General features: G+C 43.2%; 1 protein-coding gene and 1 pseudogene across 2 annotated transcripts in view; both read left to right on the forward strand.

Moving 5' to 3' along the window:
• The first annotated feature begins 8,324 nt into the window (after positions 1-8,324).
• LOC307105318 (large ribosomal subunit protein uL22-like) lies at positions 8,325-8,764 on the forward strand (annotated as a pseudogene). Its single transcript has one exon. The product of its transcript is annotated as a large ribosomal subunit protein uL22-like (transcript).
• Positions 8,765-11,064: 2,300 nt separating this feature from the next.
• The window catches only part of SASH1 (SAM and SH3 domain containing 1), a 169,548-nt gene continuing 153,196 nt past the window's right edge, over positions 11,065-27,416 (forward strand). The window contains exon 1 of the mRNA XM_079780343.1: positions 11,065-11,730. Within this exon, the coding sequence (XP_079636469.1) occupies positions 11,611-11,730 (120 nt within the window). The 5' untranslated portion in view covers positions 11,065-11,610. The remainder of the gene's footprint in view (positions 11,731-27,416) is intronic.

A 27,416-nucleotide genomic window follows, 5' to 3' on the forward strand; every position in this document is an offset into this window, starting at 1 on the left:
AAGACAAATACTGTATGATATCACTTATATGTGGAATCTAAAAACGCCAAACTCCTAGAAACAGAGAGTGGAATGGTGGTTATAAGGGCGGGAGGGTGGGTAAATAGGAGTTGTTGGTCAAAGGATAAAACTTCCAGTTATTAGATGAATTATTTCTGGGGATCTAATGAATATAGCATGGTGACTATATTAATAATACTGTATGATATCTTTGGAAATTGCTAAGAGAGTAAATCTTAAATGTTCTCTCCACAAAAAAGGAATTGCCATTATGTGATGTGATGGAGGTATTAGCTAATCCTATGGTAGTAGTCATTTTGTACTATATCAAATCTGCACATTGTACACCTTAAACTTACACAATATTATATGGTAATTATATCTCAATAAAGCTGGGGGAGAGCAGGAGTATTTCAGGAAAAATGATAGACTGAACAAAATAGAGAAGCAGAAAATAGGAAACACAGGGAATGTGGGGGAAAGTAGGTAAGAGCCTCCCAGAGTAGTTCTATGTTGGACCATAAGAGAAGATCAAGCTGGAAAAGCAATGTGGGATTAGGCAGGAACTGATATGCATGTGCCGAAGTGCCCTGTTATTAATCTGCAACCATTGGCCTAAATGAATAGCTTGACTCTTAAAAATCACCTTGTCTCAAATTTCACCCTCTTCTAGGCTCCAAATTGCCATTAATTATAACATGTACCTAAATCAGACAGCTTAACACTTCCCAACTTAAAACTTTCAGTGGTTCCATTTTGTTTATATCAGCCATGTAACTGGTAAGACATAATCAAAATTTATCACACACCTGCATTTCTACTCTGCTTCCTTGATTGGAAGAGAAAGGGGTGGAGTTACACAAAGCATTGCACTGAAAGGGACTTAAATAATAAAATCCTGCTCTTAGGTTGGCATACAGGACCATGCATTCATGTTACTGCTTCTTACCTCTAACATTCTAGCTCACTCTCCATATGGATGTTACCCACTTATTCAAATCTTTCAGGCTTTTCCTTCTGCCTTGAATGCTTTTTCTTTTATCTCCTTGACTGGCCAATGAATTGTGTGGTTTTAACCCATTGATAGGAAGTATGTCCTTTGTGAACTCTTCTCATTCTTCACCAGGTTGACCATACTCTCCTATGAGCACCTCTTTGTTGTGTCTATATGACAAGTAATTGCTTTTCCAGCTCTGTTACTAGATGAGATGCTCCTGAAAACCAAAGCTGTCTTTTGTCAACACTTAATGTGATGTCAGACACAAGCAGCACCCAGTATTTGTTGCAGAATGAATGAATGAACACAAAAAATTTCTCTACTTTGAACCAGCAGGAGAAAGACTAGACAAAATCATGGCATTTTCTCAAAGACTACATAAAAAGTAGTATACATGGGGCAGCTTATTTAAAAGATTATACACCAAACATTTTATGACACTTTTAAGCAGCTTTAAAAGATCATTTTTCTTATGTTGATTAAAAAGCCATTTGTCTTTTTAAAGTTTTATCCAGTTAATTTAGTTAGTAAACTTCTTTTCCTCTCTCTTAGTGCAATAGCAAATCTGGCCCAGTCTGGAATGAGTCATAATGAATTGTGCTTGATTGATCCAGATTAAAGTTGATTTACTTATAGGTTTACCAGTGAATGGTTAATTTGTCTCTTTGCTACCTTTTAGCTCCAGCCTCTTGTCTTTTAGTAATTATTACAGAAATAAATAAATGTTTTTTACTAATTTTATTTGTTGATCACAAAAGAATAGCTACTTTTTTTGAGAATTCTTACTATTTATGCTACTGCTGAAGAATTCTTTAGCATGTGAAGATTGGTATTTTTCCTCTTTTTCTCTTTCATGTGTGTTCTATTTAGACCAGGAAATTGACATTTCAGCCCAGAAGACTTAGGCCAGATGTTAGTCCACTGGCTGGAAGATGGATTTCCTGCCCCAATAGGTGACCTCTGAAAGCAAAATGGGCTTTTTCTTAATGGGTAGACTGTCCAAATGACCTCATTTCTAGAACAAGCATCCTTTGTGAAGTGCGTCTTTGCTATTGAAATCAACATCATCTGATTTTTGAGAACATTCATTAGATGAAAAGTAACTAGCACCCAGTTGTTTCATTTATAAGGCATAGGAAAAAATTATGCCTAGACAACTCATTTTTTTTCCTTTTAAAAATATTTGTGTTCATTGAGAGGGAAATGGTGCAGAAAATCTGGTGTCTGCTTTCCCATATTAATATTTCTTTTAGATCTATTTCAAACCTCATTCAGGTCAGCATTAACCAAAGGAGCATGTTATGTGCTTCTTTAAACAGGGAATTGTTTCACTAAGCTTGACCAAGGCACTATTTAAAGAAGTAGCCATGACCCCAGTGTCCTGTCACTCAGACTTTTAGCTCCATGTGTGGGAAGTTCATTGAGACATTCCCATGGAACCACCTCTTTTGATGAGTTCTTCACCAAGTTCATTTATTTATATCTTCAATTGTATAAGGCGGCACAGAAAAACGGAGATAACTGAGCCTTTGTGTGTGTGTGTGTGTGTGTGTGTGTGTGTGTGTGTGCGTGTGTGTGTGTGTGTGTGTGTGTGTGAGAGCGCTGTGCTGTGAGTGCACACACACCCATGGCTCTGTGTGTGTCACAGGAAATGCAATTTCAAAGAAAGTACCCAGGAGAGGAAAATGGCCTTGAATGACTGGGAGGAGACTATAACACTATGCATGAAAAGAAGGGGAGTTAGATTGCGTGAGAAGAAAAATAAATGTTTCAGAGATTCTTAAATGATAGAATTTTATAGCTGAATGGAAAGTGAGGGGTTCCCCCACCCCAGCCCCCAGGAACAGGAATGAAAGAAAGTGTCTCTTTTTAATAGCTGGCAGAAATTTTACTAGTATAAAAATCTTGTTCACTGTGATCCAAAATGTTGGCTCCTCCATGAAAGACCAGAAAAGAATGAAGCAGAGCCGTATCCAGAGTTAACATCAGGCGGGCACTGCCCCTCAGACTCATGGCTCTTCCTCAAGTAATTTATATAATAAATATGGGACTCCTTAAAAAATGAGCAGAAAAAGGATTTCACACTCTCCTTTGTTTTAATGAGTTAATACACATGTTCCCCTGAATGCTATATGCAGCCCAAGACTCCGCTTTTCTAAACAGTTGTTTGCAAGTGTCATTAATCATAAAATAGTTTGGGGGTGGTTGTTCAAAGTGTTCTGAAAAATATTTCAACTCCGGGTAAGACTGTAATAATCTTCTATGGCTCCCAGGATTGATGTAAGTGAGATGCTTTTGTTGCCTGTGCATAGTATTGCAGCACCTCGAAGAAGCAGAGCGACAGTTTTAACCGGAGCTTTTCAATTAAACGGGGGAAAAATATTTTCACAAGTATATTACAGCAACAGCAACAGCCAAGGAGGCATTCTCATAGAGCAGCATGCATAAACTAGACAAGATTGATGAAGCAGTTTGTTTGGTGGATGATACCTCCCAGCTGTGCTTTTAAGCCTTTTTTTTTCTTTCATAATTTGGAAACATTTAACATAATCTCTGATCTCTTATTAGCACATTCTTTTTTTATATATATATACTTTCTCAAGCTGAAAGGTAAATAGGAGGGAGCAAGATTCCAAAGATGGTTCCCTCTCGGCACATCCTTCTTTTCTCTCAGTAAGTGTCAGGCTCACAGCTCTCAGCTCTCCACAGGAGACACTGCCCTCATCTTAATTCAGAAGCTATTTTATGGTGAATTCCAGTCTTCTGGTTCTTTGCCTTAAACATTGTGAATTCAGTGTTGGCAGCCACCCAGAATGTTTTTGTTTCTTGTCTATAGTGTGGATTACTGAATAGTTCCAAATCCTTATATTTCAGATTTACGAGTGGGGTTAGAAATTATCTAGTCTGATACTGCTATGTGGTGTGAAGTGTCACTCAAGGTAGTGTTGTGCCTGAAGAGTAATTCCCAGGCAGAACCTTGGTGTCTACACAGTAACAACAAGGATGGCAACCTAACTGGATAGGCTGGTAGGATTCCTCTCCCAGTGGAGGAAGAGTATTTATAACCCTGAATCCTCATTTTGCTTATTCACCTTCTCTCCACAGCCTGCTCCTGCCATCCTCACTTTACTTAATCTCTCTTACCTCTTTTCTGATCTCTTATCAACTACTCCATAATGAAGAGGCTTTTAAACAGGTAATGCCTTAGCATGGGCTTGGTTCACCTTTAGGGCATTTGTAGGGGAAAAATTTCTTTGGGATTGTCTATGGAAAAAAATATTTTAGGCTTTCATTCTCTCCTTGAAGTTAGTTTCCTGAGGCATTGTGGAATGCCCTGCCTTGAAATGCCAGAGAGGGCTGCTGACGGTTGGCAAAAATTAAATGAGCTGATCTATTTCTATTGCTCAATTTCAGAAGGCAATGTGGTAAAAAAAATAAATTGGATTATTTATAATTGTTTAGATCTAATCTCTGCTTAATCTCACATTTTCTCTGAAGAAAATGTGTTGTCTTTCAAAAATAACAAGTATTAAAATGAAGCTGTTTTCTTAAAACTCGAGCTATTCTTATGGATAATACATTTTTATTCCAATACAATCATTCATGCTCTACTGAACCTCTGAGATACATCCTGAGAAATGTGCCATTAGGTGATTTATCACAGAGTACACTTACGCAAACCTAGATGGAACAGCCTACTACACACCTAGGCTTTATGTAGCCTATTGCTCCTAGGACACAACCTGTGCTGCATGTCACTGTACAAAACAACATGAAATTAAATCAAATGCAAGAGAAAATGACAGAATCAAGAGATGCAGTAAACATGAGATGTATTGAGGCAGCTGCCAGCATAACACAGCAAACTATCTACAGTAATAAAAGAGTAAGATGCAAATTGACCGTACCTTTGTGATGCCCACCAGCTAACCAGGAGTGAGTATGCAAATTAACCCAACAAAGAGGGCGGGTTAATTTGCATATGCAGGCTCTGAGCGGCTGGGCGGGGCGGGACACTTGCGTCGTCACCATGGTGATGATGCAGGCGTTCCACACCGCCCCAGCCGCTCTGGGCCTCTGGGCAGCGTGGGAAGGCAGAAAGGCGGCTCTGGCTGGAGCGAAGGTGGTGCCGGCAGCCAGGGGAAGGAAGGCCCATTCTTGCATGAATCTTCATGCATCGGGCCTCTAGTGTTTTTATAAGTAGAATAAAATACCAGTAAATAGTATAGTCTAGTAAAAACATAAACCAGTAACATAGTCATTTAAAATCATTATCAAGTATCTTATATAATAAAAGGGTAATATGCAAATTGACCCTAACAGAGGAACGACCAGAATGACCGCTTGACCAGTCACTATGAGGTGCACTGACCACCTCTTGGTCCCTCACCCCAGCTAGCAGGCTCCAATAGCCCAATGGCGAACGGGGAACCTGGGGTGGGTGGCGGCAGGGGCCAGGACCAGCTGCTGGAAGCCAGGGAAGATGGTCCTGATTGCAGGCCAAGCCTAGGGACCATACCTGTGTCCGAATTTCATGCACTGGGCCTCTAGTTATGTACATAATTGTATGTGCTTCCTTTTACATGACTGGCAGTGCAGTGGGTTTATTTCCACCAGCATCACCACAAACACAGACATGTGAGTAATGCATATGTAACATCGATGTTACTATGTCACCAAGCAATAGGAATTTTTCAACTCTGTTATAATCTTACAGGACCACGGTCATTTATGTGGTCCACCGTTGACTATGCCGTCATTATGCAGCACATGACTGTATTTCATTGTCTGCTCTTTAAAACCAAGTATCTCTGAACATCTGATTTTGCAATCTCCACTCACTTATCTCATGACAGTTTCTTTTATTAATTAATTTTAAAAGTAATCTACTAGTATAGTTTTTCAATATGTTATATTATAAAACTTAACATTTCTTCAACAATGTGTTCATTTTTTTCTTATTTTGACATTCTCATAGCTCCAAGTAGCTCTCAAACTTGAGCAGATATCATGGTTACCTGAGGAGCTTGTTAACATGCAGATCATGCCTTCCACCCCCAGAGTGTCTGACTCAGTAGGCTTTTGGGGCTGGTGGTGGAAATTTGCATTTTTCACAAGTTCCTAGGTGATACTGATGCCTCTGTCCTTGAGTCTACACACGAGAAGCACTGATCTAGATAAAAATTGTAAAAGATGGTGGTAGTATGGACTAAGGCAGTGGCAGTGGAGATGGAGAAAAGGGGATGCACTTAACCTACACAGGGTATCCCCCAAAATGTATACACACTGTAACAGCTAATAGCTCAATTTGGAAAATGAAATGTATTTTAATAAACATTGCCTTTATAATTATTCAAAGAGTAGGTATACAATTTTTGGGGATACCCTATATTTAGAAAGTAGAATTAATTAGGCTTATCCGAGGTTTCGGTGAGAGTGATGGTGTGGGAGGAGAAGGAATCAAGCATGTCTCTGAAGTTGGTAGCTTGAACAAATACACGGATGCCACTGAGTACTACTGAAATGGCAAGTGAGCAAGGTGAGAGGGTTGGATTGTAGTGAAAAGTCATATATTCTATTTAAAGTTTAAATAAAATAATTTTAAAATGTCAAACAGTGTCTGTCATAGCCTAGATTTTCAGTAAATGATAGATATTGATATTACTGTTGTTATTATTATCTTTACCATTAAAACGGAATAGTTCTAATGACCCCACCCTACTAGAGATAACCTCCTAAATTCATTACTCAACAGCCACATTCCAGAGCTAGGAATTACTCCTTTGTGTAACTCAAGACATTTAGGTATAAACAAGGAAATTTTACAGATATCTTCATGGTATGAGTGGGTAAAGGAAGGAAGAGTAAAGGGAAGGAAAATGGGAAAACAGTTCTAATTCAGAGAATTATCATTTGCCTTATCACAGACAACCTCACAACAACCATATTAAATAGGTGGAATTATCTCATCATACAGATGAGATAAATAACTTGCCCAATAAACCACTTGCTCTTTCACTCAAGTCTTATAAAAACTTGAGTAAAAGTTTAAACCAGCTTTCCTGACCCCATTAACTTTGTGCCTACTACCAAACTCTAACTTGACTGCTAAGCAATTGGCTGGTTACCTTCCTTATGTCAGAATGATGACCTCAACAGGTTACAGGCAACACTCTGCAATGTCTGGATTAGTGACTTTTAATCTTTAGTTCTCCTGACTCAGAATAAGAACCACTTTTTACAAAGCAAGCCAGCATTTACATGTATATGTACACGTGCGACTATATGTACATGCATTGTACACATATATATGCAGCAATATGACTGAGACTAACTTTCAAGAAGTAAGTTTTTGTGATAAGTACATTGTCAATATTTATACTCAGTGAATGCACTCTGATAGTTTTCTTCTCATTCATGGTAATAAAAGTTTATCAGGACTCACAATCAGTTTTGAGTCTCTAGTAGATGTCTGGAAAATCTTCTAGATCCCTTTCTAAAAGAGGATTTTCTAGAAGAGGATCCTTTGGAATTCCTCCACCAACATCATAACAATGCCAATGAGCTGGATACGAGAGAGTCCCATGGAAAGGGAAAAAACGAGAGCAGGATTTTTGTATATTTTCTGTACACGCATCTTTAATGGAGCATCTATACTTGCCTACCTTCCAGAGCTTGGTGAGAATCAAATACAATTTAAATGAAAGCACTTTTAAAAGTAATCAGGATGTCTGCCTTTGATTTTGCTCCGTGTAGCTGTGCTCACTTAGGCTGATCATTCAAGTCCTCTGGAGCTCATTTCTTCATTGAAAAATAAGGGATTTGACCAAGATCACCTCATGGGCCCTTTTCCACTCTATGCTAAAAGCTTTCTGTAAATGGGACTCTGAAATAGTATGATGATGATTGTGATGTTGATGATTAGTCTTTCATATTTTGTTAAAAAGTCCCAAGGGAATTTTTGGAAATAAAGATGGGCGTTAACTAAAGGAAAAAAGACTAAAATTTGGGAGAATAATCAGACTCATTTTGAGGGGTCGTCGCATCATGAAGTAGATGAGTAAAGAGTTTCAGCTTCATTTTTAAAATGGCCAACTAAACTATTCTTGTTCAAGAAGTAAAAAAGTGACTACTCAAAATTTCATGTTGCTGTACAGAAAACAAAATTATTGTTATCAAGCTCTTCCCATAAGTGGCCAGAGGTGACCTCTGAAAAGTTCACTATTCACTTTACCCAGAAAAACCCACAAAATTATGCAAATCAAGAGGTTCAAATCTTCATGTTCACTTTAAGAACACTCGTGAAACTTCCCAGGCCATCAAGGGCATGCATATCAAAAAAGCCACCAGTGTCTGAAGGATGTCACTCTACAGAAGCAGTGTGTGCCTTTCCGTTATTACAATGGTGGCATTGGTAGGTGTGCCCAGGCCGAACAATGGGGCTGGACGTTGAGTCAATGGCCCAAAAGAGGGCTGATGTTTTTGCTTCACATGCTTAAAAATGAAGAGAGTAATGCTGACCTTAATGGTTTAGATGTAGATTCGCTGGTCATTGAGCACATCCAAGTGAACAAAGCTCCCAACATGTGACACAGAACTTACAGAGCTCATGGCCAGGTTAACCCATACACGAGCTCTCTCTGCCACATGGAGATGTTCATTAGTGAAAAACAGCAGATTGTTCCTAAACTAGAAGAGGAGGCTGCACAGAAGAAAAAGATATCCCAGAAGAAACTGAAGAAACAGAAACGTATGCCCTGGGAGTAAATTCAGAATAAAGTAAATGCTAATGAAAGAAAATAAATTATTGTTATCAACATTCTTTCCCACCCCCTCCCCCAAACATTACTTATCTCAGTTTTCTATCCATTTATTAGGGAGCACCGGGCAAAGGAACCTGAATATCTAGGGTGGATGGATTTCTATAGGTTTAATTATACTGATATGTGTGTATGTGTTGTTGCTAAAAGGTGACCCTGAAATATAATATCACCTCTGAGGAGGTAGGTGGCAATGAGTGTGGTCTTGCCTCATCTAGGATTGGGAAACGAACATCCCCGACCTCCCAATGGTTAAGTGCTTTGCCTCTGAGTCATCTGATGAGTTAAGGGAAAGGCTGTGATTGGTGCCCTTAATCCACCCCCCACCCCTCCGTTTTCCTGATTGACTCTGTGCTCAGTCACTTGCCAGAAAGTACTTATGCAGAGAATAAGCTGCCTACTGGTAGAAGCAGCACAGTTCTTTGTATTTTCTTGAACTTAATAAAGTGCCAAATGGCTAATCTACACTAATAAAAGAGAAAGATGCAAATTGTACCTTTGTGATGCCTACCAGCCAATCAGGGGTGAGTATGCAAATTAACCCAACAAAGATGGCAGGTTAATTTGCATACACAGGCATGGAGTGGCTGTTCTGCACCGCCCTAGCCGCTCCAGGCCTCTGGGCAGCGTGGGAAGGCGGAAAGGCAGCTCTGGGCCAGAGCAAAGGCCGGGCCGGCAGCCAGGGGAAGGAAGGCCCATTCTTGCACAAATCTTCGTGCATCGGGCCTCTAGTATTGTACAATGAAATTCTTAAATATACCAGTAAAATCAACTCTAAAAGGGTATTTTACCTGTTCCCATCATTTACTTACTTTCATGTCTTTATAGATGTAATAATAATAATAATAATAATTTATTATAAGCCTACCATTGCTTCAACTGAATTTATTTGTATTCCGAGCATCTCTGACATCAGCACAAGAAATACTAGGCCTGGTCATGTTGATTCAGCTTCCTTTGCTCTTTCTACTTCAACACCTTATTTTCAAGGGAAAACTTTCTCATTCCTTTTCTTTCCTTTGAAAAAAATATTGTCGAGGATTATGTTCTTACACTTAATTACTTTATTTGGACTTTTCTGTAAGTGCTATTCAGCCATTTGCATTGATAGTTATCCCAGAAATTAATGCTTTAGTAAGGGGATTTCAAGGACATGCTCTTTTCCCCTTCCTTTTTTTTTTTTTTGTGGGCTCTGAAGGAAAAAGCAACACCAGTAGAGGCCTCTAAAACCAGCAAGGGCTCCCTCTGCCTGGGGCACCTCACCTGTTTTTTTGTACCACTCAGCCCTTTCACTTATGGGCAGGTTCCTAGTGGTTTCTTGACTGTTTCACAAAGTGATCCATCCCAAATCAAAGGTGACATGTACTGTCATATCCCAGGGAAAATTCTCTGAAGTTTTTTCTTTTTCTTTTTTTAAATAATGTACTGTTTCTTTTTTTTAAAAAAATACTGTATGTTTTTATCGATTTTTAAATTTTTTTATTTTTAGAAAGAGAGGGAGAGGAATAGAGAGAAACTTCAATGAGAGAGAAACAACATCAATGGGCTGCCTCCTGCATGCCCCCTCCTGGGGATGGAGCCAGCAACCCAGGAATGTGCCCTGACGGGGAATCAAACCGTGACCTCCTGGCTCATGGGTCGATGCGCAAGCACTGAGCCACACGGCCCAGGCTCTCTGAGTGTTTTTTAAAGAAAGACTCGCAAAAGGGCAAATACCTCTACAGGGCTATTTCCCTCGTAAAATACATCTGCCACGAATCTTGTCCTTGGAAAAGCACACACAGGGCCCCCAGGGTGGATTGGCTACATGGCTACAGCCAGCACATTTCGTTTTGAAAACGGCCCTTCCCTCTGCCCTTGCTGTAAAGGAACCATTAAAACCCAGAGGGCAATTCCCCTAATTGGCGGGAACCCCTAGCAGTGCCCGGCATTGCGGGCGCCCAGGAACCAAAATGTCCCCACTCCTCACGAAAACGACACAAACAATGGCTCGTGCCCAAGCTTTCACACTCGTTTTTCAACTCAGGAGGCCGAGTTGGGCTTCCTGAGGTCGCTGGACTTCCCGAAGGGCGAGGTGTGGATGGTAGCTGACCGCGTGTGAGCTCTCCCCGCACCCGCAGCTTGAGGATGAACTTCGCACTTGCCGGGACCCCAGCGCTCAGGGAGGCGGCGTGATTGGAAGCTGGCGCGGGCGGGCGGCTGCGCGCGGCTGCTCTTTCAACAGGCGATCTGTTCTCCTGCCTGTGGCTCATTTCCATGCAAAGAGCCTGACATCAGAGCACCTTTTGTTGCTAAACGCTTTCTACAGCTGGGAGGGGAGGGAGTCATGTGGAGCTGGAAGAGCTCATTTTGAAGAGAGGGGTCCCGGGAGCGCTTTCCGAGCTCCGGAGGCGCCGTGGTGACCCCGGGCGGGAGCCTGCCCAGACTTGCTGGCAGGAGGGAGTCGCGTGCCGTAGTGCGTGGGGCCTCGTCACCGGAAGAAACGCCTTTTGCCGCGGGTTGAATTGCTCCTGGGCTGCCCCAGATCCCCGCCGCGGCGCTCAGTGGTGCGAACTCTGCCTCCTGCTCCCCCGCGGCCGCGCGCGGCGGGGTGGGAAAGTTTGTGGACTTGTCAGTCGCGCAGCCCGCCGCCACCTAGAGCCGAGGTGCGGGCGCCGGCGAGGGGCCCCCGCGGGATCGCCGGGGGATGCGGCGCGGGTGCGCGCCTCGGTGACGCCGCGGGCGGGGACCCGGCGCCGGGGGCGGCCGCGATCGGGTGAGGGGCGCGTGTGCCCCAGGGACCGGGACGCGGCCATGGAGGATGCGGGAGCAGCGGGCCCGGGGCCAGAGGCAGAGTCCGAGTCGGAGTCCGAGACGGGGGCTGGCATGTCCAAGACGTTCTCCCGGCTCTGGACCGACGTGATGGGCATCCTGGTGAGTTCCCTGGAGCAGGGGAGGCGCGGGAAGGGACGAGCGCGGGCCGGTGGCGGAGGGCAGTCCCGCTGCGACCCGGGGTTCCCTGTGCGCGCGCCCACTTGGCCAGCCCGCTCCTCGGAGTCGTCCTTCTCTGGCTGCAGTTCTTCGGGGGTTAAATGCACACGGCGTGGGATTTCAAACCCTAATTAAAAAATAACCAGCCACAGATCACATCAAAGATATATTTTTTTAAACAATCGGGTGGTAGTCAACAGTCTAATCTGGGACACCTGCTGAGAAGCTGGTGTGGAAAAAGCTGGAAAGAGTCCTTCAAAGAGTAAATGTAAATAATTAGTATTTGGCTGGTGTACTGTCACAGTTGGAGTTGGGAAGAGGCTGAGGTTAACTGATGTTTATCTCTTCACCATTTGTTGTCTGGCCAGGAGAGAAAAGCAACTCAGCACCACCACCAACTTTACTTGGTGTGTTTGCAGTTCTTCAACTCGTAGAATTACAGGGGATTTGTTGTTACATGTCTGAAGGCTAAAAACAATGGGACTTGTTTTGCTAAATGTCTTGTCATGTATTTTGAAATGTCCAGTAATGTTTTCAAACCGCCCTTGGACTTGGCATAATTTCTGACAAATAGTTCTGCATGGAGAATGGAGCTTGACTCGAGGAGGGTTCATGCCTGGGGGTGTTAGATTTGCTTGGATGGAGCTGTCGGTAGGCAGGTAGACGAATTACCTGGGTGGGGATTTTGAGAGTCAGACATCTTAATATACACGTGAAAAGTCAATTTTTGCTTAAAGGTTTGGACTTGGCAGTTGTGTAGATCATCAGAAAAGGCTGTGAATTTACTCTGGGATCTTTAATTTTTCAAGTGAAAGGTCTAGTTTTGAGAGAGAAACTCCCCCTTCGGAATGATGAACCATGTATCCTTTTTAGCATAGTAATTAAGCTCTTAGGCTTTAGAGTGAGTTTTAGCCTCCGTCAAATCTCAATTCTCCCATTGACTGATGATATATGACCAAGGTATTCAGTGCCTCTGATCTTCAATTTCGTCACCTGAAAAGGAAAGCAAAAGAGCCTTTCTTCTTAGGTTTTTTTGAGATTTAGCTAACTTGATGTATATGTAGTAACTCAGGATATTGCCTGGCATATAGTAGTTGCTCAATAAATGATAGCTCTCTCACAATTCCCCTACCCCCCCCCCCCCCCCCCCGTGTTTCATTTTCTGCCTCAAGGTCCCGGTTATTCCATTTTCAGGGGTTCATTGGTGTTAGGATTGCCACTGTACAGAGAATCAGAGAGGGTGATTTCTGTCTGCTCCTCTCACTCTCCGATACTTTTTAAAGAATGTATATATTTTAAAATATAAAACAGCCTGTCTTTGCATTTTCTGAACATTGCTAGTGAATATAGTCCTTCAGTGAAATCCCAGAAAACCCAATGGACATTTGAAAGTTATGGTGGCAGATTGTTTTTTAAATTTGCCCATGAGCGGGAAGCTTATCTTATTTCTTGCTTAGATCTCACTAAATTATCAGTCACTGAGAAATGGGTTTGATAACATCACAGGATGTCCTTACTAGGGCATAGGCTGGGGAGGGGAGAGTTGGAGGGACTCACTTAAATGTAAAGGGGGTGGGGGGGCTCAGGGTTGTTTGGAGGGGAGGGTTGGCAGGTGGCACTGTCTGAAAATGTATTCTTTCCCTGGCAGATTCCAGGGCTGTTGGGTCAATTGTAGCAGAGTGTTCTCTGGCGGAGTTAAGAGGTGGGGTGGGGCTTGAGAAGCTCAGAGCTGCTACTCACAGGGCAGATGCAGGAGAAGAGAAAGTATGTACTTCTTACAGAACTAGTTCAGTGTAAGGCTGGAAAAGAGCGTGAAGATCGTCTCAAGATAGGTTCTGCTCATGTTTATCCATTTCTTTATACAGCATTATTTCCCTTTGGGGTAGCCTTGAACATCAGAATTGCCCCTTACTAAAATCCAGAAGACATGGGTTACCTCTCCTTTGTACATGCCTGGAGAAAGTCACATGGTTTAGAGGAAGGAACTCTTGGGGCAATCGGGGGGATAAGGACACATATGTAATACCTTAATCAACAAAGAAATTAAAAAAAAAAAGGAAGGAACTCTTTTCCACGAGAAAGCTGTCATCCAAGGGTTTATAGAAAACTGCATCTTGGGGAACTGTATCAAGACACTAATAGTTGCCTTTCTCTGTTCTTACTAAGTTTTTTTTTTTTTAATTTTAAAGACACAATTTCCTTCATTTTTGTATTTAAAATAAGGGATTTTGCAATCTCTTGGCCTAATCAGGTGAAGTGACTTGACCAATGGCATGTGGACCTTATTAGCTGACAATGTCAGACTGCATCCCAGGTCTCTGGCCCCCACCATCAGGAGCCTGATGCCACGATTCTCCAAAGTGAACCATCCCAGATCAACTTGGTAGAAATGTAATTACATCGAGTATTTTAGGAAAATGCTATTTGAAAGAATGTTTTTCAATACTGAACTTGAGGAGGGGAGTAGAACTAGTGGGGGGTATACACATCCAAACATTCTAACAAGATTTCAGGCCCGTTGCTACTTTATTCATTTAGGTTCATCTAAGGCGTGGTCGGCAAACTGCGGCTCGAGAGCCACATGCGGCTCTTTGGCCCCTTGAGTGTGGCTCTTCCACAAAATACCGCGGCCTGGGCGAGTCTATTTTGAAGAAGTGGCGTTAGAAGAAGTTTAAGTTAAAAAAATTTGGCTCTCAAAAGAAATTTCAATCGTTGTACTGTTGATATTTGGCTCTGTTGACTAATGAGTTTGCCAACCACTGATCTAAGGTGTAAAAATCAAACCTCCAGGCCTATGAGGTTAACACTTTTTTTTTAGATGAGTGAGCAGTTTCTGCCCCGGAGGATTTTGTAGGTGTGAATCCTGGGAAGGGTGTTGCCCCAGAGACTTAGATCTCACTCAGTAAATACGGTAGTTGAGTTTATCAGGACACATTTTGCATTTAAATTAATCTAGTCCAGCACAGTTCCTCAACAGGTAGTTGCTTTTAGATAATTGTTAACAAAATGCTTATTTAGAGAAGAAATAAGGGTATAATTTATGGCATGAAATTGCTTGAGCCCTGCTTGAATGAATAAATGCTAATAAGTGAATATGTAAATAGAGAGGAGAAAATGAGTTTAGCAAAACACTATCAATCCTGAATGCCTGTGGGGCAGGGTCAGTGTTTTCCTCATTTTTCCATCTCCAGAGCCTGGGACTGATTGGGTGCTGAGAACATGGTTTTATTGAATAAAAAAAAAAAGAGCAAAAGGATGTGCTTCTTCCTTTGATGTGCAGAAGCCACATCAAAATTCAGTGCCTCCTGTACCTGCTGTAAGGGGGTAGACATTACAGACATCAATAAATGGTGCTCGTGCCGAAGCTACCTCTTGCACAACTTCATCGTGCGAACTAAAATCCTGGTGCTTACTGGGAACAGGAACGGCCAATTGTGAAGTGTGCTCTTCTGTTCTCTCACTCGGCAACATGTGGTCTGCCTGGGTTTTCAAGGCATGTCACCTTTCACCGTGACATGCTTAGACGTCGGCTGAGAAGTGCAGAATGAGTGAGAATCCCGTGGGGTTTACTCTCTGTCATCTTGACTGTGTGTTGCAGACTCAACATTCCTTTTTTGTGGGGAGGCCCTGAGGATAAGATGTTTTCGAGAGTGGGAAATGCTAAGGTAATGAGATGTGGTTAGAGACGGTAGATCAGTTTTTGAGCGCTGGTTATCCATTGGGTAAGTTCTGGTTCTTAAGTTTTTCCTCTTGAATTCAAGGGCCTCTTAAAGCCGAGCCCGGCCTTTAAAGCTACTGGTTAGCTGGGAATGGAGGGGAAGAGAATTTGTGAGTGACTATTGTTTTCAAGATCCTGTAAGAGGTACCTCCCCCAACCTTATACTTCCTCTGTTCCCTGCTCTGTTCCTACAGTTTACACCCATTTCCTAGCCTTGCTTAGAGAATATCCTTTGTATAGAGATACTCTGGGCCTTTTCCCTCCTCTGAAGCCTTTGCAATCTGCAGAAAAGTATGTAATAGGCCTCAGTCTATAAATGTTAGGTTTATCCAGATTTGCTTTTTTTTTTTTTTTAAGAGACCCTTCTTTGCTTTGTAGTTTTAGGGAAAGTGTGGGGGAGGGGAGATGTTAGTGAGATCCCTAAGGGAGCTTTTAAAATGCAAACTCCTTTGAAAGCAGCAGTTTACATGTTCCTTGGGTGGTGTATTCCTCTGAACCTGGTCAGCTGATGACTTAATTAATATTAGGTCTTGGAATTGGAGAGTCAGACCCAGTTTCAAATATTCTGACTTCATCTTAATTTTATGTCCCTGTTAGCCAGCCCAAATGTTTCTGGCTCTTTGTGAGTGGGGAAGTTGCAGGGTGATGTATGGAAGGGACTGAGGAGAACTTGTAAAGGGTGGAGGAGTGGAAGGGCTCCAGGGAGCAGTCGGGAGCCCAGCAGGGACCACACCAGTCCGCCTTTCATAATTCTTGCCCGACTAAATACCTTGCTGTCAAAGAGACCCGTGCACTAGGGTGACTTTCCATGTGCCCCATTCTGCCCTCATTTGTCATTTTCTACCTTGAAACTCTTCCCTCTTCAACCTGAATTATTACTGACATCCTGGTTTTCATTGTTTACTTCAACTTCTCTGGATGGAAGGCGGCTACTTGGGGAGGGGGAGGAGGTGGAGAAATGGAGGAGGTGGAGAAATGGAGGAGGTGGAGGGGAGGAGGTGGAGAAATGGAGGAGGTGGAGAAATGGAGGAGGTGGAGGGGAGGAGGTGGAGAAATGGAGGAGGTAGAGGGGAGGAGGTGGAGAAATGGAGGAGGTGGAGAAATGGAGGAGGTGGAGGGGAGGAGGTGGAGAAATGGAGGAGGTGGAGAAATGGAGGAGGTGGAGGGGAGGAGGTGGAGAAATGGAGGAGGTGGAGAAATGGAGAAGGTGGAGAAATGGAGGAGGTGGAGGGGAGGAGGTGGAGAAATGGAGGAGGTGGAGAAATGGAGGAGGTAGAGGGGAGGAGGTGGAGAAATGGAGGAGGTGGAGAAATGGAGGAGGTAGAGGGGAGGAGGTGGAGAAATGGAGGAGGTGGAGAAATGGAGGAGGTGGAGGGGAGGAGGTGGAGAAATGGAGGAGGTGGAGAAATGGAGGAGGTGGAGGGGAGGAGGTGGAGAAATGGAGAAGGTGGAGAAATGGAGGAGGTGGAGAAATGGAGGAGGTGGAGAAATGGAGGAGGTGGAGAAATGGAGGAGGTGGAGGGGAGGAGGTGGAGAAATGGAGAAGGTGGAGAAATGGAGGAGGTGGAGAAATGGAGGAGGTGGAGAAATGGAGGAGGTGGAGAAATGGAGGAGGTAGAGGGGAGGAGGTGGAGAAATGGAGAAGGTGGAGAAATGGAGGAGGTGGAGGGGAGGAGGTGGAGAAATGGAGGAGGTGGAGAAATGGAGGAGGTGGAGAAATGGAGGAGGTGGAGAGGAGGAGGTGGAGAAATGGAGGAGGTGGAGAAATGGAGGAGGTGGAGGGGAGGAGGTGGAGAAATGGAGGAGGTGGAGAAATGGAGGAGGTGGAGGGGAGGAGGTGGAGAAATGGAGGAGGTGGAGAAATGGAGGAGGTGGAGAAATGGAGGAGGTGGAGAAATGGAGGAGGTGGAGGGGAGGAGGTGGAGAAATGGAGAAGGTGGAGAAATGGAGGAGGTGGAGGGGAGGAGGTGGAGAAATGGAGGAGGTGGAGAAATGGAGGAGGTGGAGAAATGGAGGAGGTGGAGGGGAGGAGGTGGAGAAATGGAGGAGGTGGAGAAATGGAGGAGGTGGAGAAATGGAGGAGGTGGAGAAATGGAGGAGGTGGAGAAATGGAGGAGGTGGAGAAATGGAGGAGGTGGAGGGGAGGAGGTGGAGAAATGGAGGAGGTGGAGAAATGGAGGAGGTGGAGAAATGGAGGAGGTGGAGAAATGGAGGAGGTGGAGAAATGGAGGAGGTGGAGAAATGGTGGAGGTGGAGAAATGGAGGAGGTGGAGAAATGGAGGAGGTGGAGAAATGGAGGAGGTGGAGAAATGGAGGAGGTGGAGAAATGGAGGAGGTGGAGGGGAGGAGGTGGAGAAATGGAGGAGGTGGAGGGGAGGAGGTGGAGGGGAGGAGGTGGAGAAGTGGAGGAGGTGGAGGGGAGGAGGTGGTGCTCACGGTACTGCATCCCTGTGTCTTGCTGGGCCCTTCTCGTTCTTGATCCTCTCATTGTGACCAGTGGGCATTGTTGTTCCCGTTTTACAGTGGAGAGGTAAACATCCCTGTCCTAAGTCACACACTTAGGAAACAGCCGATGGGAGTGGAATCATGTGTTATTTCCTGGAAATTTAATTCCTAGTTGCAGTTTTATAGTTCATTCTACCACATGTCTATTAAGATATTGACTGTCCATCTTTTTCCTTGAGCTATTGAGCTAAGTACTAGCAACATGTGCCCCTGGCTTCCAGAAAGACAGTTTTGCAGTAACAACAGCAGCCCCGAGACGGCAGGAGCAGTGTGGACAGGGAGTCAGGAGCACTGAGTGGACTTGGGGCAGTGTGGTGCCAGGGAGTCCAGTTCCCAGAAATGCCAGTTGATCTGGGCCCTGGTAGTGTGGAGGTTTCCCCCTGTGGTGAGGGTTAAAGGGAAAGAAGGGAGGAAGCGCCTGCTGGGCAGAGCCACAGGGAATAAAGATGGGGGAGCTCAGGGCACTGAGTGGCACCCTGGGACCAGGTCCTGAGGGCGAGGGTGGGGTAGCTGGAATCATTCTGTAGGCTCCAGTGAGAAGCTGTTGCAGAATTTTCAGCTGGCATGTGACACGATCACTTCTTTGTTTTAGAAAAGTAATATTTGTGGGTGATGAGTTGGTGATGAATCTGGAAGGAGACTACTTGAGTGATCCAGGCAAGAAAAGATGAGGGCCTGGACTAGATGTTGATGAAACGTATCAGTTATGTATCATCTGGCTTCCATTAGGGCCAATATTTTACTCAATATCTGTAAGTAATCAAGGGCTCCATGGTAGCTTTCTTTTGATAATTCTTTTATGTTCAAGAGTAGGCTGGGTGAATGAAAGAGATCTTGAGAGATGTGATAGTCTTCTGATTTTGTTGTTGTTGTTGTTCTGAAGAAATATCTATCTAGACACACACACACACACACACACACACACACACACACACACACACACCTATTTCTTGTCTCTGTGTATTGGAGGAATGATGTGGGTCCTTAAAAGAAGGGAATTATTACTTATAATGATGTGAACACAATACTGGAGCTAAATGATCTTTAATTCCATCTTTTTAAAGCTGATTCTGGAGGACAGTGAAGTAGGTGAAATATTCAGTTGTGCAAATGGATTCATAAGCAAATCTGTAGCTCAAGTTTATGAAGGACATAAGAGGAAAACCTATAACTAGTAGTTTATTTAATGTACTGTCTGCTTCAGACTGAACCATCATAATCTCACTGGGATATATGATGTGTTTACCCATGGCTTCCACACATTCTTATCATACAGTAGAAATAAAATTGATTTCAAAATAGTGAATTTATATGGATGGAGGCTAAGGCTCTAAGAGTTAACTGTACCATATAATACCAGTGAGTAAAGACTAAGATTGTAAGAATTAACCAAATCTTTAGACTAATTTTGAGGTAAAATATGTATGTATGACCACTTGGATTTGTCATTTTTCAGATGGCATGCTCATTTATTAATTAATTTACGTTTGGTAACAGGACCTGAAAAGGGTGGGTGTGTTCCACATTAGCTTTGCTCCTAGCCAGCTGTTTAGTTGCATAATCTATGTCTCCCTGGGTAGCATTAATCAGGCAAGATGCTTCATAGAGATAACCTATCTTACATTTTTTTCTTGCTGTCAAGCCATGTAATAGAGACCACTCCAGCCGGAGACTAGGTACCCAGGCATTATGGTATCTCTGTGACTTAGGAAACAAAAGCTTGGTAATGAGATAGGTTTCCTTCTCTGTAACCAGTATTCTTTCTTTTCTGAAGGGATCTCTGGTTGTCTTTCACCTTTCTAAGATGATGGGTGAACACGTGAATATGTTTGTATCTATAGTGCATGCTCTGAAGACTCTTTTCCCATGTCCCATGGAGATACATTGCAGCTCTCCGTGGCATCTCTGATGCAGAGTTTATAGTTGATTTTGGTGCTTCATCATTGTCAGTTTGGTTTTACAGCAAGTAGTGAGCCAGGAAGGGCCACTGTGTCTCCCATCTCTCTGTGCCAGATTGTAGCTGCATTCTCTCCCCTGGCATGCAGATAATGGAAGAAGTAAAAGTGAAGGAAAAATAAATGCATCTAACTGTCATTTTAACTACAAGTGCTATTGAGGATAACATTTTGGTATGTACCCTGAGCCCTCGTTACTTTTAAAATTCATCCCAGTTAATTTTGTGGACTGTAATACTTTTGCCTAAGACTTTCTATCAACCAACAAGTTGGTTTGTTTTTTTTTACTATAGCTAAAAAAAAAAAAATGTTTATATGGTTTTTTTGGATGCTTGTAAAAAATAGAGTGTTTCACTAGGAAGTTATTGTAGAAGAAATGAATGTTGTAGTTCAAAAATAAGTATCTTTGCCCTGGCTGGTTTGGCTCAGTGGATAGAGTGTCCGCCTGTGGACTGAAGGGTCCTCCTGGGTTCGATTCAGGTCAAGGGCACATGTCCGGGTTGTGGGCTCCATCCCCAGTGGAGGGCATGCAGGAGGTAGCCGATCAATGATTCTCTCTCATCATTGATGTTTCTATCTCTCCCTCTCCATTCCTCTCTGAAACCAATTTTTTAAAAAAGTATCTTTGTATTGGCTTACCTCCATTTTCAGAGTACTTTAAAGACCTCATTTAAAATAAACCACTAACAATTTTACAAATGTCCTTGTGTGGAAATGCCCAGGGGTAAAAAAATATTTTTTTAAGTGGAAACAACAATACCATAATCCTACACACCTATAACAATGGCCAAAACCTACTGACGACACCAAATGCTGAAGAGGGTGTGGAGCAACAGGAACTCCTGTTCATTGCTGAGGGGAGTGATAAATAGTACAGCTGACAGTCTGGCGATTTATTACAAAACTAAACACACTCTTACCACTCAGTCCAGCAGTCGTGCTCCTTGGTATTTACCCAAAGGAGTTGAAAAGTTAGTTCCACAGAACAAATCCGCACACAGATGTTTCTAGCAGCTTTATTCCTAACTGCCAAAAAAACGTGAAAGCAACCAAGATGTCTTTCAGTAGGTGAATGGATAAATAAATCGTGGTACATCTAGAGAATGGAAAACTATTTAGTGCTGAAAAGAAATGAGCTACCAAGCTATCAAAGGACTTGGAGGAAGCATAGATGTCTCTTAAGGGAGAGAGGCCCATCTGAAAAGGTTTCTGATTCTTCCTGTTGATGTAAGAAACATCCAAACCTGCAGAGAATTTTATTAGTTTATTTCGGAGCCCAGACTGATGACATGCTGGGGAGCAAGATCTCAAATGCTCTGGATGACAACAGTTTTGCCGTTTCTTTTATGCATTAGAAATTAAGGAGAGGATGCAAGCGAAATTACCTGAAGGTGGGAGAAAGCAAGGCAGGGGTTGGACTATAGGATAGTTCAGTGATCTCGTGCTTTGGAACGAGGGGGTGGGAAGGGGGCATTTCAAAGGTGTGTTAACCTAGATATACAGAAACAATGGACAGGGCCTGCTGGGGGCAAAGATAAGCCTTTACTGAAGAAGTTGTATGCCTGGGACGTGACTGCCCACGGTGACCTGCCAGCTTAGGAATGTAGGTCAGAGCACCACGTGAGGTTACTTTACCGTAGACTCCCTTTCCTTATCTATGTGACTGTGGTGTTTGAGAAAAGGCAAAACTATGGAGATTAGTGAAAAAAGATCAGTGATTGCCCTGGGTTAGAGGAGAGGGAGGGATGAATAGGTGGCAGACAGAATATTTTTATAATGGTGAGTACAAGTCATTATAAATTGCCCAAGCCTGTGGAGTGTACACCACCTGTGGAGTGAAGTGTAATGTAAACTTTGGATTCTGGTGATTATGACAGGTCAGTGTAGGTCCATTAGTTCTTATAAAAGTACCAGCCTGGAGGGTACAATGGCTTTTTTTCAGTACTACCAAGCAGTCCTCCACTTCTCAGCAGACAATGACCAGGTGCCACACAGGTTAAGGGTTCAGTCCCAAAGTCTGCCTCCACTTCACATGCCAAACTCAGGTTCAGGTTGTTACCCGTGCTTCTGAGCAACTGGCTGTAAATAGGAGGTACCCATCACCCCCTCTTTGGGTTCGCTTAGTTTGCACAGCAGCCCACAGAACTCAGGAAACCAGTTTGCTAGATTAGTCGGTTTACGGGGATTACTGGAACAGCCAGGTGGAAGAGCCGCATTAAGGCTGAGGGTATGTGGGAAGGGGCACAGAGCTTCTCCCCACATCTCCCTGTGCTCCACAGCCCGGAGGCTCTCGGAACTCTGTCCTTGGGGGTTTGAAGGACGCATGGTTGATTAAATTATTGGCCACTGGTGTTTGAATGCAGTCTCCAGCTCTTATCCCTTCCCTGGCGGTGAGGTGGGGGTTTGAGACTGAAAGTTCCTACCCTCTAATCACTGGGTCTTTCTGGTGATCAGACACATCCCGTCCCTATCTAGGTGCCCTACCCTAAGTCACTTTAAAGCATAAAGGTAGGTGTGCTCTAGAGGGACTGCGAATGAATGACAGAAGGTACTCCTACCAATCCAGAAATTCCGAGAGTTTTAGGAGCCCCTTTTCAGGACTGGAAAGAAGACCAAGTATATATTTCTTATTATAAATCACAATATTACAGTGGGGGATGCTGATAATGGGGGAGGCTGTGCATGTGGGAGTAGGGATATATGGGAAATCTCTGTATCTTTCCCTCAATTTTGCTGTGAATCGTAAACTGTTCTAAAAAATGAAGTCAATAAAAAATTAATAATGAACATTTTTGTTTTAAATAAGAGTAAACAATTAGAAAAAATAATTAAACATCTCTTAGAGAAATTGAGCATCTTTTCATATGTCTGTTGGCCATTTATATGTCTTCTTGGGAGGAGTGTTTGTTCAGGTCCTCCGCTCAACTTCACTAGCTATTAGGGAAATGCAAATCAAAACTACAATAGGATACCACCTCACACCTGTTCGAATGGCTGTTGTCAACAAGACAAGTAATAGCAAGTGTTGGAGAGGTAGTGGAGAAAAAGGAACCCTCATTCACTGCTGGTGGGAATGTAAACTGGTATAGCCACTGTGGAAAACAGTATGGAGATTCCTCAAAAAAAATAAGAATAGAGTTACCATATGACCCAGCAATCCCTCTTCTGGGTATCTACCCACAAAATTTGAAAACATTTATTTGCAAAGATATATGCATCCTATGTTCATTGCAGCATTATTCACGGTGGCTAAGACATGGAAACAACCAAAGTGGCCTTTGATAGATAAGATGTGGTCATATATACAATGCAATACTGCTCAGCTAGAAGAAAAGATGAATTCTGCCATTTGTGACACCATGGATGGACCAAGAGAATATTATGCTAAGCGAAATAAGTCAGTCAGAAAAAGCTAAGGACCATATGATTTCACTATCATATCCTATCTAATAAAGAGGGAATATGCTAACTGACCCTCACGCCATCGCAAAGATGGTGGTGCCCACAGCCAATAAGGAGGGAATATGCTAATTGACTGTCACACCCTCAAAGATGGCGGCACCCACAGCCAATAAGGAAGGAATATGCTAATTGATTGCCATGTCCTCAATGATGGCGGCGTCCACAGCCAATAAGGAGGGGATATGCAAATTGACTGCCCCGCCCTCAAAGATGGTGGCGCCCACAGCCAGTAAGGAGGGAATATGCTAATTGACTGCCATGCCCTCAAAGATGGCAGCACCCACAGCCACAAGATGGCGGCGCCCAGTCCCCTTAGCCCCGCTGGGGTCTGGCAGGCCCAGCCATGCTGCGTGCCTGCTTCCAGAGTCCCCCAGTCCCCTCAGCCCCCCTAGCCGCCCAGGGCCAGCCCGAGGTGCAGGCAAGCCTTGGATTGCGGCTGCCCAGCCGCCCAGGGCTGCCCGAGGCTCAGGTAACCAGGGCTGGCTGAGGCTTGCGCTGCCAGCAGTGGCAGCAGCAGAGGTGTGATGGGGGGTGTCACCTTTCCCTGATCACTGGGTCGCCTCCTGCCCCTGAGGGCTCCCGGACTGTGAGAGGGGGCAGGCCAGGCTTAGGGCCCCCCCCTCCAGTGCATGAATTTTCATGCACCGGGCCTCTAGTGTGGTATATAAAACTGAACTCATAGACACAGACAACATTATGGTAATTACCAGGGGGAAAGAGGATAGGGAAGGTAGTAAAGGGTAAAGGGGGGGCAAATATATATGGTGAGGGAAGATGATTTGACTTTGGGCAGTGGACACACAATGCAATATACAGATCATATATCATAGAAATGTACACTTGAAACCTAATCTTATTAAACAATGCCACCCCTATAAATTTAATAAGAAAACTGAAAATTACTATCTCTTAGAAAACGGAAAGGTCGTTTTTTAGAGTACTTAAGAGCAAAGAGAGTAGTTTAGATTGTTTAGGTTCAAACCTGGCCTCAGCATTTAGTGGACATGCGTTACCTGGCTGAGTTCTCTAACCATTTTTGTGTCTTGATTTCGTTATCTGTAAAATGAGGGGGATAGCCACCCACATTATTTGATTTGGTGAGATTAATTGAATCACCAGAAATGCATGGCATATGGTAAGGAGATCATAAATGTTTGTCATTAATAATTATTAATTGAATCTCCTTTAGTTAGAATATGAATTTATTTCCCTTCATTTTCATCTTTAAGTGGGGGGATGGCCTGATTCTACATGTTGAATTTAGGATTGATATTGATTATTGATTTAATTTGTGTCAAATGACCTTTTAAAAATACACAACTTAGAAAGAAATGTATAAGTTACTTGAAAGTATTAACCTTCAGATTACATGTTAAGAATTGGGTGTCAAAATATTCTTTATACTAAAGAGAGAGAATGTGTAAAACTTGTGAAGATATTTGTAATGAAAACATATTTTCTGTTTAATCGTGTTCAGATTGCTATTTTCAGTTCTTTTGTGACTAAGTGGCACCATGATATGAGGTCTTAGTTGACTTATTAGAAACATGTAAAATATTGAAAGCATCCACTTAACTAATGATTTTATTTTTTGAGTGCTAGACTCATGTGAATGTTGACCTTTTTTGTAAAATATTTTCCCAGAGTCTTATCAAATTTAACCACTGTTTCTGTCCAGGTTGCAAATTATTCTTTCTGGATCTGCATCTTAATTAGGAGTCTTCAGTCTCAATTAAGAATTCATAAAAGTTTTACATGGTAGTGTTTTCACCAGCGCCCAAAGCGACCTGCAGACACATCTCAGATGAATGTGGTAGATAATGGGAGTCACTGTGGTTTGAGGAGAAATTGTAGGCTTGTCATAAATAAATTTGCCATTCACATGGCTCATTTTTTGGATAACTTGTTTATGCATCTAAAGAAAACCTGAAGGAATTTGAAATCTTTGGGAAAGTCTGTAAAGACCATGAACATTTTATGCTGGAAAGAGACAACATTTCATTTCCAAAGCATATTTTATCATGAATTAGTTTTAGCGAAAACTGTCCATGAAAGCATAGCATGAGGACAATCTAGTTCATACTGGCTTCGACAGCCCGTCGGTCAGACTTAGGTACCATGTGGTTGTCCAGGTGGTAACTTCATGAAAGCGCCTCATAACACTAATTCATGGCAGTGATTTATCTTGATTGGGAGATTACAAAATGGAGGTTCTGTGATGAGCATTAAAGTAAATAGGTGCAAGTGAGCCACAAATGATACACGAGTGATAGAGTAAAATGCATGTGATGTAACTTGAGCATTCACAAAGTACAGGGTGGAGCAAAAGTAGGTTTAAAGTTGTTTGTATGGAAAATAACACAATACTAAAAAAAAAAAAAAAAAATGTAAGAATAAACTGTTTTGCATACTCATGACTGTAAACCTACTTTTGCCTTGCCCTCTATGTACTGTTTCAGCAGAACAAAATGTCAGCTGTGACCCCAGATGAGCATTCTCCGTGGGAGAACTCTTTGCTCTTCACTGAAGGGCTATGCATCCTGAGCTTGAGAAGCAGGATGCTCGTCTATGTACGATGGAAGAGCTTCCGTAGAAACTGGAGGGAGACAAATAGAACTGATACACTCCTTAAACATCAAGCAATTCCAGCAGATGCCTTACTCTGATAAGGGCTGCTCTAGAGATAAGAAGGTAATCTTTACATTGGTGTAATTCCTTGCACTTCATAGTGTCTTTACATACACCGACCAGTTTAATGCTCTTAAAGCTACCAGAAAGCCAGCTACTGTTCTTCAGCCATCTGAGTGATCTAGGGTTTCCTTTTCAAACACACCCACACTTCATCGACCATGTTTCCATACCCGTAATTCAACAACTGCTCGGTGATTTTGGCTTTGGCAAATTTTGGGCTTCTAAAGACATATATGTATGGAAGCAGAGGTGAAACACTGAAGTTGTATCTTTGGGAATGTTTGTAAATGCCCTCCGAAGTGGACCAGACTCAGATGGATGTGAGCTTTGCTAGTCTTTGAGCAGAGCTTGCGGGTGAAGCCAGAAAGTGACCTGCAGTCTGGGTTTTCCCATTTTCCACGCAGGCTGCCCGGTCCCTAGGGTCTTGGATGCCAAAGTGTGGGTCAGTGTGGCATACAGTCAAGAACCTGCAGGCTCACCTCTTCTCCAAGGAGACAGAAGCACAGAAATCTGGTGTCTCCTTGTCACCAGTTTGCCACAAATTGTAGAACAGCACAGCGTTAGTTCCCATGACCTGCAGTTAGTTCTATTGTGGAAAACAGGAAGGCCCACTTCCACCACCCTGGGAAAGGCGAGCCCTCCTGCTGTCAGTCAGAAAGGTTTGCGAGCTGCAAAGCAGTTTGCCTTTATAATATGAGGCTGAGATTTTTCTTTTTTTTTTAATCAAGATTTAAAAAACACACACATAGACCTATTGTTTGTATACCTGTGGACTGACTTGCAGGCACGTTTGAGGTTGTTCTGTATCAAGTCCTTGCATGTAAAGAGAAAATCCAGGGCAAGACTTGCTCGAGGACAGTAGGTTCCAGGCGGTTCCAGAAGATCAGCCAAAGACCAAGCGAACAAGCCAAAGCAAGATGGGTATGCACCCGGAATTTGCTAGTTAGGTCAAGATAAGTAAGTACTAAATTACGCAATGTGGTTGGCAGCCAGGATTGATGAGGCTTGGAATGCTGTTTGCGTAGGAAAATGACAGCAAAGTAAGTGAGGGCTGAGGGTAGTAAACACTACCTTCTGTTGTCCCATGGAGGCCAAATCAAAACAAGCTTTGTTAGTGCCGAAGAAAACATGCTGGCGTGGCTGCAGTGCCTTGGTTGTGACGGATGGTCACTGTTGAACAGCAAGGGAGGTAGCCAAACTCTGAAATACCTTTTAAAACTAAGGGTGGACACCTTGTTGTTGTTGAAGTTGAGCTTACTTCTCCTCAGACCATTAGCAGTCAGTGAATTCATTCTTTG

The sequence above is a fragment of the Cnephaeus nilssonii genome (assembly GCF_951640355.1).
Source record: "Cnephaeus nilssonii genome assembly, chromosome: 9".
NCBI classification, from domain to species: Eukaryota; Metazoa; Chordata; class Mammalia; order Chiroptera; family Vespertilionidae; genus Cnephaeus; species Cnephaeus nilssonii.